The sequence below is a fragment of the Morchella importuna genome (assembly GCF_003444635.1).
Source record: "Morchella importuna strain M04M26 chromosome Unknown Morimp01GS001, whole genome shotgun sequence".
In the NCBI taxonomy this organism is placed as follows: Eukaryota; Fungi; Ascomycota; class Pezizomycetes; order Pezizales; family Morchellaceae; genus Morchella; species Morchella importuna.
The window spans coordinates 1,673,600-1,687,537 of record NW_025763398.1 but is presented as its reverse complement, the minus strand read 5'-3'; the positions used below and the strand labels follow the sequence as shown (position 1 = coordinate 1,687,537).

General features: G+C 44.6%; 3 protein-coding genes across 3 annotated transcripts; all 3 read right to left on the bottom strand.

Moving 5' to 3' along the window:
* Window positions 1–1,233: 1,233 nt before the first annotated feature.
* On the bottom strand, window positions 1,234–3,042 carry LAJ45_00409 (uncharacterized protein; the record flags this gene model as incomplete). Its single annotated transcript, XM_046110010.1, has 6 exons — window positions 1,234–1,474; window positions 1,528–1,806; window positions 1,858–1,949; window positions 2,027–2,116; window positions 2,176–2,266; window positions 2,327–3,042. 6 exons carry the CDS (start codon window positions 3,040–3,042, stop codon window positions 1,234–1,236), a joined length of 1,509 nt encoding a protein of 502 aa, XP_045976703.1.
* A 115-nt stretch (window positions 3,043–3,157) lies between these two features.
* On the bottom strand, window positions 3,158–3,952 carry LAJ45_00408 (uncharacterized protein; the record flags this gene model as incomplete). Its single annotated transcript, XM_046110009.1, has 4 exons — window positions 3,158–3,235; window positions 3,297–3,358; window positions 3,440–3,460; window positions 3,886–3,952. The coding sequence occupies 4 exons, from the start codon at window positions 3,950–3,952 to the stop codon at window positions 3,158–3,160; spliced, it is 228 nt and encodes a 75-aa protein (XP_045976702.1).
* Window positions 3,953–10,072: 6,120 nt separating this feature from the next.
* LAJ45_00407 (uncharacterized protein) lies at window positions 10,073–12,993 on the bottom strand (the record flags this gene model as incomplete). Its single annotated transcript, XM_046110008.1, has 4 exons — window positions 10,073–10,090; window positions 10,212–10,490; window positions 10,550–12,364; window positions 12,943–12,993. 4 exons carry the CDS (start codon window positions 12,991–12,993, stop codon window positions 10,073–10,075), a joined length of 2,163 nt encoding a protein of 720 aa, XP_045976701.1.
* Between the last annotated feature and the right edge of the window lie 945 nt (window positions 12,994–13,938).

Here is a 13,938-nt window from a genome sequence, read left to right as displayed (position 1 = left end):
GAGCGAGGATTCGTGACCCACGCCCCCCAAAACAAAAAAAAACAGCAGTCGCAAAAAGAAAATAATTCCCGCTCCCGCTCACAACGCACACCACACAAGTGACCCCACTAACAGTAAAAACAGAAACGGAGTGAGAGAGTGTGTCCAAATTAGTTAAGGCTGACCCGCTTGTGCTGTGGCTTTTTTTTCTTCAACGTCGCCGACACAGAAGTTAACGGCGATCACATGTGTTTCAAACCTTTTCTCCTACTTTTTTTTTAAATCATATAGTTTTGTTGTTTCTCCTACTATATCGCAACTAACTACATGTACTAAACTACATGTACCCCTACCCTACTAAACTACCCCCTACCCTATGTACAGCACTCATCCCCTACCCTTCTTCAGCTTAAGTGGATCCTGACACCCGGTCCTAGATCCTGAACTGACAGACCACGTATACGGTACGGTACGAGACTAGCTAGGGGTGGCGAGAAGGGATTATAAACCAGGAGTTCATCTAGCAGATCGGTCCCGACAAACGTAAACCGACAGGCTTCAGGGTACAGAAGGAGGACAGCCAACCCATGGCAACTTGAAAACCACTTGTGCTGATGGAGTTAAAGGGCTGAGGTGTCAAATTGACAAGGCTAAAGACAGCTCGCCTAAAATTCATGTGTTTTATGTGTATATTTGGGTTAATAAATACAGCGTACCGACGACTTTATTTGGTTGTTTTCGAGTTCTTTCTTTCTTTATTTCTTTCTCTGGCTACATGCTCCAAGAGAAGACTCACATGGCAGACGGAACACTGCATTTAATTTCAAGGCTTTATCTACACTATTTGGTATAGATTTTATCCTGTAATGAAATCCATATGTTGAAGAAACACTCATTTCTCTCCCAGAACTGTTATGAAAATAAGTTTTTAAAAAGTAGAAGCCTGAAAATCCCAGCAAACACTTTTTTTTTGTTAGGTACATGTATACAAAGGGGCTGCATGAACTAATTGGAGAAACACAAATTTCCGCCTAAAATTTCTACAGCCTTGTGAAACATTTATGCACCTGACAAATTTAATTTGGTATCATCAAAGAACCCCGAAAAGAAAAGGAAAAAAAACAAAAATCAACCTTCCACCCAAACTTCACCCTATCATCTCGAAAAACTTGGACCCCGGTTGGAAGCAAGTGGCGGAGAAAATAAGGTAAGGTAAAGAAAACAGAAAAAAGAAGAAAGTAAAAAAACCCAGGATTAAACCGACTCGAGACCTCCATAGCTCTCTCCAGGATCTGAAAAGCTTCCAGAAGAACACTTCGCGATCAGCTCAAGGGGAGATGGAACAGTGGTTAGATCAGAGCCATCGTCAGACGAAGAGACGTCGTCTCCGTTTTCGTGTACGGTCTCCAGTTTAACATTCTCGTTTGCGTAATTTTCGTCATTCTCATCATATTCGTGGGCATCACGTTCCAAAGTAACCCCAGCGTCACTAGAACTTTTAAATATTAGTATATATTTCTATTCTGCAGTAAAGTGATAAGAACTTACTAGTTTGATATCATTGAGTTATGCCGATGCCATACACGGTTTCTATATTGGACGGGGGGATGATGCACAGAATCGTTAGGTGGCATATAACACGCAGCATTGACGACGCTGTTGTTATATTCGTTGCTTCTGTATTGCCTCTTCTTTGTCGTGGTGGCTTTGAGGCGTTTCTGGGCACTGGTATCCGCGTAACGAACTTGTAGGGGAAGCTGCTCTTCTCCAACCAGCTTCCCATGGAAGACCTTGATGATTTCATCGCAGATATTGCGATCCTCAAAACTGCACAAAGATTAGGATAGTAAATTTGAATTTCAGAAGGGTTGATCATACCGTGCAAATCCTACGCCACGGCTGTTTCCAGCAGTATCCCTCAAGATTCTATTTGAGACGACAATATATCCCTCAAAAATATCCTGCATATCCTATATTCATCAAATGTTGTCAAAATATGAAGAGATACATTAAAAGGCAAAGAAGGGTAAAGGGTAATAAAACAAACCTTCTCGTTCATACTACGTGGAAGATTTGAGACATATATATTTGTAGAGTTGGGGTCCGCAAGTGTTTTAAGACGAGCATTAAACGATTCCTAGAATGATTATCAGTAGGTATTGAATAGTGTGTAAGTTTTACGGAAGGGAAACTTACTCGAGCAAAACCCGCCTCGTATTTAAGACTAACCAGGCCTCTGATACAATCTTCAGCCTGACCAATGCTTTCGTACCTCGCGAAACCATAACTATAATACAATGATTAGAGAGATGATTTGAAATTGAAACTTCTTGTTAAATATAAATACCCTTTACAAGTGCCATGCTCTGTATCCATTATGGCTTTATGTGAAATGATTGCACCAAATCTTCGAACCATCTCGAGTAGCTTATCGTCATCTGTGTCTGGAGGCAACCCTCGAATATAGACATTTGTTGTATGAGTAGGATTTTCCAAATTTTCTCCCATGGATTTTGTTGCCTCGCCCGAGAACGCTGTTGAAATAGGCTCTGGAAGAGGTGGTCCACCCCTAATTAATGATTCTACTCTCCCACTTGTGATATGAGGAAGCCCGTATGTTTTCATCCCATCAGTGCTAACAGGTTTAACATAGCTACCAACAATAAGGGGACTTCCACTAGCATCCGAGACAGCTGTGAATGGGGTAGTTGGGCTTTCGACTATACCCAATGATGACCATGACGGCTTCCGGTCCGACTCGTTTGAGGCAACTACTGGTGAGACTCCAGTGTAAACCTGATGCTGATGTGGGGGGGTTGGAGGTAGTAAAGCCGCACCGTGATGCAAATCGACATGGTGGGGAATTGAATACCCATATTGCATACCTGATTGAGGAGGAGTGTTTGGTGGAGAAGCGTTGTACCCTTGCTGGGGGTATTGTTGAATTGGCATGTGCCCCGGAGCCCACTGATAGTAATAGAATTGCTCGGGTGGAACTGGATTGTATACATTGCCGTAGTTTTGAGCGTGAGTAGGTACAGGAGCAAAGTATTGCCCACCCATTTGATGATGATGATGATGATGATATGGAACTTGGCTATATTGATGCTGAATAGCTACCTGTGGATGGCCAGGAACATGCCTATAGGTGTTTTTTGAATGCTGCATGAAGGGTGTACTATTCGATTGGGGCTTTATTTGTGGTGAAGTATTGGAAATAGGCCCTGTGGCCTTTTGAGAAACTACCATCGGATAGCTTCAATTTCTGTTAGCAATCCATCAAGCCAACAGCTTTAAATTTTATCTTCACAACTTACGGTTGATGAGCTATGAGAAGCTAAGGGAATCCGAACCCAGATTTTTGAAGGCCCTTTCTTCTCTTTAGAAAAGAGAAGAAGATCATAAGAGTTAGTCGATGAGCTAAGAACATTTGCACGACTGAAGGATGGAATAAACTTACTAACGATAGGTTGATGAAAAACTATTTACTGCAATTGATGTGCCTTTAGTGATTTTTCGCTGCGGAGACGCAATCAAAAAATCACTCGAGAGTTTTTTTATCGCAATACTTGAGTGTAGGCAAATTTTGACTAACTTGTGAGATAATATGAGGATGGAAAGTGATGATGATGATGAAGATAGGAAGGTAGAAAAGGAGGAGAGAGTGGATGGGTGATGGAAGAAGAGATGAAGAGGAAAAATGGGGGAGAAGAGCGGGATCGAGGGGTAATGAGAGATGGAGGGAGAAGAGAAGTAGAATAGACGACAGTGGTGACGGCCGGGGGGAGGTGGGGTATTAAATAGGAATCAGCGGGATCATCGGCGCTGGATGCAGCTAGCAACTTGAATAGGTTGAAGAAAAGAAAGCAACAGGTCTAATAGCTAAGATAAAGCGGACACAGGAACCGCTAGTCAAATTTGAAGAGTGGTAACAGTATTGAAGAAGGCTTAAATCCGCACTAGCGGGGATCATGATATCCCAGAAAAATCTCCCGAGTCGGTTGCTTCCGTCCGATATCACACGCAGCTAGCTAGATCAAACATACATGTACATGTATTAAACGGATAAGATATGGGGTTTTATTGGATGCTCAAGATTGCTGTTACTTTGTCTTCTATGCTTAGATTCTCAGCAGAGAAGTTTGTCTATCCAGATCGTCCAGATATCAAGTTACCTAAGTTGCCGTTAATCACACACACATTACAGTCCTTTTTACGAGCAACTTATATTGAATTCTAACCACTTTATGGTACTAGCTAGTGTGGTGCGGATGCTAGGTCAAAAGTTGAAACTGACTATTGATTGCTCCCCCGCATAGCCTGTGGATCGATAGCGTAGGTGTCAACTTCTCACGGCAAGACATTGCCTCTGTCGATCCTAACCGGGGGGTGGAGGATGTCTCAGAATTCTATGGTTCAAAGGCTCGCCCTCTAATCATAGAAATCTCCGCAAAAGCATCTTTGTGGTTGGCCTAAGCCTAACCTAAAACCTGTGGAATCATGCACCGAAAAGACAGAATCAAACAGGTACCCGGCTATCTCCATCTTAAGCTTTGCGATCAAGTAGGCGATTTTTAGAGTCAGCAAATCGGTAGTGATATTCGGTCCCTGTAACTTACTTCAAATAGTAGCCGAAGCGGCCAGAGAGAACAGATGGAACAGAAAGGATTTGGTAGGTAATGAGCATCGACTACATGGACATGTATTCATGATTAGAAAGCCACCGATGGAGAATTATTTGTTGTTTTGGTTTCAAACACCGATTAGATTCATGGATCCAGGCGTGATATTGGGCTGTGGTTGAGTTGCTAAGCGCGCTAGGTGTCCCAGCACGTCCTAGCGTTGTTTTCTAAGTACTCTACTGGCCACGCTAATTGACCATTAAGGCATCGCGCCTTAGTACCCGGCCCTGGAATTGACAAGTTAACTGATACGACTCTATTCAAGGAAGATTAAATCCTACCCACGAGCTAAGTAACTGTGACATACATATCTATAGAACTGCATTTATTATAACGCAACGTCACAGTGCTTCAGAATATGGCTATGGCTAATACCAGCCTCCTGTATCAATCAAGGATTCCAGGTGACTAAACATCCATAATTCTATAATACGATTACAGTTTTGGTTTTGTATTTTACCTACATCATATGCCGGCCATATCCTTATTTGGAATACCATCTTGATGCAGTTATGCACTTACCAACCGTAAGTAGGTATAACCAACGGCAGATAGACGCTGAAACCTCGCCGATAATAATGACAAACTGTGAACAGCGGAAGAAAGCTCGATTAAACCGACCCAGGAATTGAGGGCTCGCAACAAGATCCTACCGAAGCCGATCCTAGCGAACAAACCTTGTTGGTACTCGCGCGGCCAGATTCATCATGCCGGGTTTAATTCTGGAGGTACATACACGTACAAACCTACTAAGTAATCTACGTGTGATACATACGTGCCGGTGCCTATATCTATTTCCCGGCATTATCTAGCCACGCGAGTATGTATGAAGAGTTCTAGTTCTCCACGTCTCAAAGAGACACCCCCACGTTGCGGCAATGGGCGGCTCAAGAATAGATTAATTGAGCCTAGCAGCTCCCGGTTTATGATAAGAGAATAGCTTCCTCTTTTTTACCTGGTTGTTGAAGAAAGAAAAAAACCCTGACTCGCCCAAAGATTCAAGAAATTACGCAGAAATATTCTAATACTACACCCCAGAGCTAGACAGACTGTACTGAGAAGCCAACAATAGTGATCTGCAAAGTCTAGACTCAAGGACTACGAGATTCTCTTGTGCATGTGTCGAAGGCACAACTGGATGAAGAGGCAAAGTTGTTGCACGAGTAGTTTGATCCATCAAGCACGATAGACTCAAAGTAGGAGAGGGGGGGAGCATGTATCAAAAGCAATGAGCGATGACTTCCTCGTTATGGATGTACCCCCCCCCCCCCTTCTCTCTCCGCGCATATCTAGCTGTAGTTACTTACATGTAGTAAATATCAACGCCGCCAATTTGCCTCGATCATATTATTTAAGGCGATAGGGGCGGGGGAGTTGACGATTTGTGCGAATCTTAAACCCGTCAGCTCGGCGTGCTCCAGGACGAACAGATCCAAAACAGACACAGATCCCCGGTAACTTGGCTATTCTGAGGTTGGGACCATGTGGATGACTGGAATCGCTTAGTCGCATTCTGGGACCGTGCGCATAACCCCAGGCATTGGTATCTCCGATCCCGGCCCGACCGCATGGGCCAGTTGGAGATCCCGGTATTACAATAATATCCTTCAGTCACTTCTTGCCAGAACCGCAGCCTAGAGCCAATCATATTCTCCCTTGACGGCTGCATCAGGCGTGAATCCGGTAATCAGCACAAAAAACCATCAACCGGGATGATCGAGGTCCCTTGAATATTATATACCCATTTTGGACAAACCGGGACACATTTGGTTGCCCCCCGCATATCTAGAGAAGTTCACGTGTATCAAGGTCTTTCGACTGGTTACCCAAGGACAACCACATCTCATCTCATAAAATCAGGGGCATCGGTAAGAAGAATGGTCGGATGTATTTTTCCTAACCATTAGCGAGATACTTTATTTGATTGAACTTCGGGTAGCAGTCATCCAAACTCACAGGGGATAACGTGGGGACCCTTGGATTTTATGAATAATGCACATAAAAGTACATACATACATACAAGTGCCTATGGGGCTTGCGATGTTTTCAATGAGCCAGCGCCTCTGGCCTCTGCCCGATCCACGATCGTTTTGAACGAAAAGGAAGGCGCCACAAATAGGCATAATAGATACTGTATCACGAGAAAAAACTGTACTGGGTTCCCAAACACTGGAGATCCTCAGTCCGGATAGAAGAAGAAAAGAAACAAAAACAGGAGGGAAAAAGAAACCGTAAGTATGGGACCGGGAGTGGCAGTTTTGACACGACGGTTTCCTGCCTACCCAGCTTCTCGGGTTGGGTTTTGAATTTCTGCCCTCCTGACCCATGAGAGGAGTGCCATAAAAAGCAATGGAAACAAATAAGAACGCCGAATAAGTGCATCGTCATCACAGCACACTAGGAATCGCAACAGACGTACCTAGTCTACCTAGACAAACATCACGAGTTCACCACTGCTATAGAAGCTAACTTCAATCCTGGCATGTCTTAAATCAAAATTTTAAGATCCCTTCAAGTTTCTTGGGTCCTTCTGAATCGCTCGAAATCGGAGATCGCGGAGTGACCGAGGGAAAACTTCCTTGTAATATGATTATATATAGGTACATACATACATATATGCGGAGCATTATTACGGTGCAAGAATTTACGGTTACAAAATTATGGAAATCAGTTCTTTACCTTGCAGGCGATATCATTGGAGTATCTCACTTCCTCGGGGATTTTTTGCGGCCTGTCAATGTCAAGCCTGTACTTCAATCCTTTTTACGCATATGGTACTTCATTGGATAGTACTAGTACATCAAACTCAATTGCCGATGCTAAACTACTATTAGGAAAGATTAACGACCACCTAGGGCCTACCCATGGACCGGTTTGCCGCCTTACTAGGTATTGACGAGTGGGGGAACAAGCCGAAAAAATATATATCCCTACCTCAAATTCTTTATTTGGAAATGCACCTGATATGTACCAAAAAAGATTACCTTAGTTGGAAATCCCCAACAACCAGAAATCTCACGCACGATAAGAATCCTTCTCAGGGATCTCCACCCACGGAACCGCTTCGGGGACGGAAACGTTAGTTGGTTTGAACAGCTTAATTGGCTGTTTGCAAAACGGCAATCAATATCATTACCTACAAGATGGGCAAAATGCCGGTAGGTTGCAACGAGTCACGATCCCAGCTTCAATTCCGCGGCCGTACAATTGCGCCAAACCGCCATCCCCCCACTACGCACGACCATAATGAGGGGAGAACGAAGGACCGGTGTCGAGGATCAATGTCTCAGATGCAGACCCCCCTCCCTCTATCCCTGCCCTTCAACCATCAACTGTTCCCGTGAGCCCAGCCCCTGCTCCTCCTTTACCTTACGTCCCTGATTTCGATACTTGTGTAGTTAGAGTAGAGCATGTATTACACAGAATACGTTATCTACCAAACCGCCATACGTCTAGCTTGATCAGTTGAAATGACCTACAATACACACATAGGCCCCTTCTGAAATCAATCCATCCTAGCTTGCAGTATCTATCTACACTCCTTCTATTGGTAGTTAGATACCTATATTAATCATTAACCAAATCAGCGAAGTGACACAAGAGCACACGTCCCGATGCTGGATTCTCTATGATAATCATGACGATAGATAGCCACTAGTTTCTTCTCCCCAAGCAAACAGTTGGGTGGCTCAAACAAGCTCCCAAGCACATCAAGGCGCGGCAGTATTTCAGCTTCAAAGCTCAAAGATGGTGGTTCTCCTTTTATTTCTTTTCTTTTTCCATTTTCCTTTTCCCGCCCCCGCGTGCTCCTGTCAATGTAACGTAACCTATAACACCCCTCCCGGTGGTTTGGTTCGCGGATGCATAGACCCCTTTTTTCGTCAGAAAGTACCGGAAACGAAATAATGGACTGGGATATCATCGCAGTACCATGGTGGGGGCAAGCTGATTTTCATGCGTGTCTCTCGTCTCCTTCTCCTTCTCGTTTTCTCCTCCCAGCCCTTTTCTTACACACAAAGTGATGTGATATGCCACCATGATTCCGAAACTGCATGTAGTAGGTAGTACTTTTGCCGCCATCACCAGTGCCCCTCTTCCCCCGCTCAAGATTTCAGGTGACATGAATGACATCGGGTATACTTGCACATACATGATACATAGGTACTTTAGTGTCGGAGTGTTGGTATGAATGTAGGGCCGCCGTACATATAGATACTTGATACCAAGCCATCCCACGCCCACATCGGCACTCACACCGACTGTACCCTACCTCTATCACACCCCGACTAGTTACAACTGCTGTATGTACCTTTCCTATATCCCATACATTAATATGCAGTCATAATGACTGGCATCTCGCCCCCTCCTTCCGGGCTGAAATGATGCTAATGGGAGGCCATTGCCAAAGACGTCACACAATTACACATACTTAAAGACAGATATACAGGCCCGAGTTGCAATTGTTATTGTCGAAAATACGAGCTGATATGAGATAGTTTTCTGATGTGAAACCCCCCCCCCCCCCCAATAACCCCAAAGGGGGGAGGATCAAACATGCAGCCCATGGAGTTCTCCAGAAAAGGGCATGTCCCGGGGGGGGGGGGGGGGGAGTTGGCGTAGGTAGGGCAATTTATGCAATAGGAAGAGAAAGCGGCCTTGCGTCAAACAATTGCAATGAGATAGTGAGATGACCATTGCAGAACGTGGTGTTTAGATACAGAAGCAAATTTGTAGAAGTTTACAGATCTCACGCAGGGGGGTGGAAACGTTAGACGTCACCAGGCAACGTGGATGTGAGATTGGTATCAAGAGCAGTTCATCAAGATTCCGAAACCACAACTGGGCAAAACAAGATCAAGAGGGTTTTTCTAGAACCTCCACTGGAAAGGAAGCAACCCACTCAATACTGGAAAGGCAGAAACACCCTGAGCAAGACAAATATCCCTAGAGCCCCCAGGAATAAGACCATTAAGAATATGTATGTAGTCCCAGAATGAGAAACGACAAATTAGGAGTGATGGAAATAAAAGAAAGATTAAAGTCTGCACAAAATCAAGCGTTTATCATGTGACCTGACCTACTATATTCCCCGCCAGAAAAAATAAAATATATATCTCAATCCCAACTTATCACTCAAAGACAACCAAAGCTATGTCTCAGAACCTGCTGCAGGAAAAAGAAGAAATACGAATCCAAAAAAAGCAAATGTAAAATAATCGTAATCTATCCGGACAACATCCCTATCGAATCGGAACAAGAGAAATTTAAAAAAAACCGATACAAACACAACACCACTAGCCCCGATCTTCCTTTTTCCGCTAAAACCCGATGAGAAATGAAAATGAAACAGAATGATCAAAACCAACTTTCGAAAGGAAGTGGTGTGACGAGTCCTGCCTTTTTTTTGTCGCTCAAGACCATACATCCTCCTGTAGGTGGGAAATTCGTCAGTTATCTTGCATGATGGAATAAAAACGGATACAAGATCTTGCATATGTGGGGAAGACGTAGACGAATATGCAAGTATCTGGAGGAAGGAGACAAACTTACTTGATAAAGGTTGCTAGATCTTAATCGCTTGACTATATCCTCTCCTTGGGTCTCGGTCAAGCCTCGCTCACTCGCGATGATCTTCCCCAAGGTAGAATTGACCTCCCTTGCCATGTGGGCTGCGTCTCCACAAACATAGAAGTAGGCACCTTGTGCGAGAAGCGCGTTTACTTCCTTCGCATGCTCACTCAACCTGTGCTGCACGTATACTTTCTCAGAACCTTCACGTGAGAAAGCAGTGATGAGCGAGAATGAGTCGCCGAGTTTTGCTGCATATTCCTGCCGATTAAGTTAGCGAAATGCATGCACCCACATAATGTATTCAAGGATTAACTAACCTTCCACTCATCTTGATACAAGAAATCCTCAGCTTGCTTCCTGCATCCGAAAAACAGCAAAGTTTTCCCAACCTTTTCACCCTTCGCGGCAAGTGCGGCACGTTCCTGAACAAACCCGCGGAAAGGAGCAACACCAGTACCAGGTCCAATCATAATAACAGGCTTTGAGGGATCGCTGGGGAGTCTGAAATTGGAGCTACGGATATGAACAGGTACATGAATGCCATCATACTTATTGCGAGGACCATTGATAGAGTATGTGAGACCGTGTGGATCAGGTTCTGGATCACCGCCCTGTTTCTGTTTCAAGGCAAGGAGATAATTTGTGGTAACACCTTTCAAGACATTCGCGCCCCCAGGGACACGGACAGATTCAACAACTGCGGTAACAGAAACAAGTTTGGGCTGGACCAAAGACGACGAAGAGATCGAGTAGTATCGGGGCTGGATGCGGTTCAAGCCTTCAATCATCATTGAGAATGGAACATTCGACCAAATCTCACCAGGGGCCATCTTCTCTAGGACTTGTGCGATGTTGAGGTACTGCGAAGAGATGGTTTCCTGAAACTGATCTTTGTCTCCACCGAGAGTTGTCATAAGCTCTTTTGCAGCTGGAGTTGGCGCGAATGGGGCAAGTGAGGCAACGAATTGTCGAGAAACAGGCGCGCATATCTCCATATGGTATCGGACAATAGCATCGTAGGTGGTCGGCGTTGGGAAAGGAACCTTGGCAGTAGAATCAAGACCGGTGACATCAATAACGGAGTGACGCTTTCCCGCAAGTCCAAGGGTGTTTATAAATCTATCAACTTCCTTGCCGGCGTTCGTGGGCCAAACAGCAATATGATCGCCGGTAGTGTACGAGAGGTTAGAGCCGGTAAGATCGATCTCCATATGCAAACAATTACGGTCTTTAACAGTGAAGAGTTCCTTTGATTTACTGATAGGTGCGATAAACGGATTGTGAGCGTTGTAGGGTCCCTTGGACTTGCCTTCGAGGTGGTTCTTGTTGGGCTCTCCGAGGTATACAGTATCGTCTTCGATAGAAAGGTCTTCCCTCTCCTTAACCGCAAAAACAGGTTCATAGACAGCCTCCCTCTCTTCTAAACCGAAATCCTCAGCGAGAGCAGTCCACATGGGCTCCTTCCAAGCCAAAAAGTCCTCTTCCATAGTTCCAGCGCCATCATCACCTTCTCCGGCGGTTCCGATTCTCTTGGCGCCGAGTTTGGTAAGGGAAGCATCGACACGGCGAACCATGGAATTGTAGTGCTCATAGGTGTTATTTCCGAGACCAAAGGCGATATATTTCAAGTTCTGTAGAGGTTTGGACTCTGGATCTCCGCCTTCGGAGAAGGCGGGTTCTTCGTTCATGAAAAATTCGTAAAACTCGACAGCATTATCGGTGGGTTCACCTTCACCATAGGTGGCCAAAACAAAAACAATAACCTTATCCTGGGGAAAGACGTCCAAATTATCAAAATCATACTCCTCAAGATCAGCGACCATAGTCTTAAGTCCGAATCTAGCAGCACCCTCTTTCGCCAGCCTAGAAGCATAGTCCTCGGCAGTGCCCGTTTGCGATCCATAGAAGATAATCATATTCTTGTCTGACTCGTCCATCTTCTTGATGATGTCACGTGTTTTCCCAGCTTGGGCCCCGTTCAATTTTGATGCCGCAAAAGCTTCATGCGACGTGTCCTTCTGAACCGCCCATAACGAGCCCTTCGTGAAGTAGGCGGCGGTTCCAAGAAGAAGTGCAGTGAGGACAATAATGTCCAAGGTATCGAGTTGAGACGTCATGATTACCTTGGAGTTCTGCAGAGAACAGCAGTAAACCCAAAGATTAGCTGGTTGACGTTCAAGACAGGAAGAAGTTGGAACGTTGACAAAATATTTAAGGTGTGAGAGAAATCGGTGAGGAAGAAAGGGGGACGGGGATGTGTGGCGTTGGGCTGTAGCCTTATCTGCAACTGATCTGAACAGCTGTACAAATCAATAGTTGAAAAGAAGAACTCCACAGAAACACCAAATTAAATATTGATAAACACGCAGATTTTCCAGAAGATCGAAGACCCGGCAGATCTTTGAAAGGAATAAATGACAACTACGAAGCCGAGAAGAAGGGAAACGGAAGACGAGGATATCCTAAACTGGACTAAACCCGTTTGATGCACCTCTCTTCTCGGCTGTGGCCAGCCGAAATAAACAACGACATCGAGAAGACCCGACGTCGATGACAGGTCTGGTAGCCAACCAGCGCAACTTCGGACACTTGTGCTTCTCAATGTGGCAAGGCTGTGATGCAGCGAAAATCTCCCGTATTGCTATGCTAATTCATGTGGGGAAGTAACGGGAATCCGGAGTAAAAATAAAATAAAAATTGCGCCACTTACATACTGGTTTATTCTCGTCTCATAACCTCCTAAGAGAATCGATTTTTCCATTATGTCAGTTAGTGTGTTCTTCTCTGGAGTCTCCGGAGAGAAATGTAGCCGGATCTGTTTCTGCGGGTGATTCACGACTCTGAGCCAGTGCTTCCAAATCAATACTCTTATCCGGTAGGCCTTGCACGTTTGGTCGTATTGTAGGTGTCTTAAATGCAGATAACGGCCGGCCAGCTAGTAGTACCTCCGAACTCAGAATCTAGTATCTGTTATATCACTCAGCCTCGTAACAAACGACAGCTGAGCTGAGAGATTATATTATAGCAGGTTCAGGAGGCTTCAGGAGAGTTTGGCGGGATCAGAGTACCAGCAGGGTGTTTCCCTAGCTGCTATTCTAGCCAAATTTAAGGAATTTCAAACCCTTATACTCGACAATGTTTCTGATTACACGGATCCATTTTTTTTTTTTTTTGGTTTTTTTTTATACCACAAAAACCCGAGTACCAATGCTGATGTTGGAATTAATCCGGAACGTCATACTATGTAAACTCGGCTCCTTATCGAGTCCCGAGTAAACATTCGGTCCGAGTATCGCGGTATATCACCCCAGATATACGTACATGTACAGCGCCGGACAGTCAAAATCAACCCTCATGTTCTTTTCAAGCCAGAAACTAGTCCTAATCGGGTAATAACGATCATCTAATTATCCCAATATGGTAAGAATTATCCCAAATTAATGTGGCCGCCTTGGCATAAAGCTATTAAAGTTATTATTTCACACCTATGTTTTTTTCGGGCAGATTGCACCAAATGTTTGAGAGGTCATAGTGCAGCCAGTTCTTAATTATTTTAAATCCCCTTTTATGGGGATGTTTACAACTATGATTAGACCCATTTTACAAAAGAACATTATTTCTGGATAAGTGTTGCGTTGTTGAAAGTCGATGGGGTGAAGGGGAGTCGGTGGTTGCTCTGGCCGGCTGGTTTTGGCTGTCCGACACC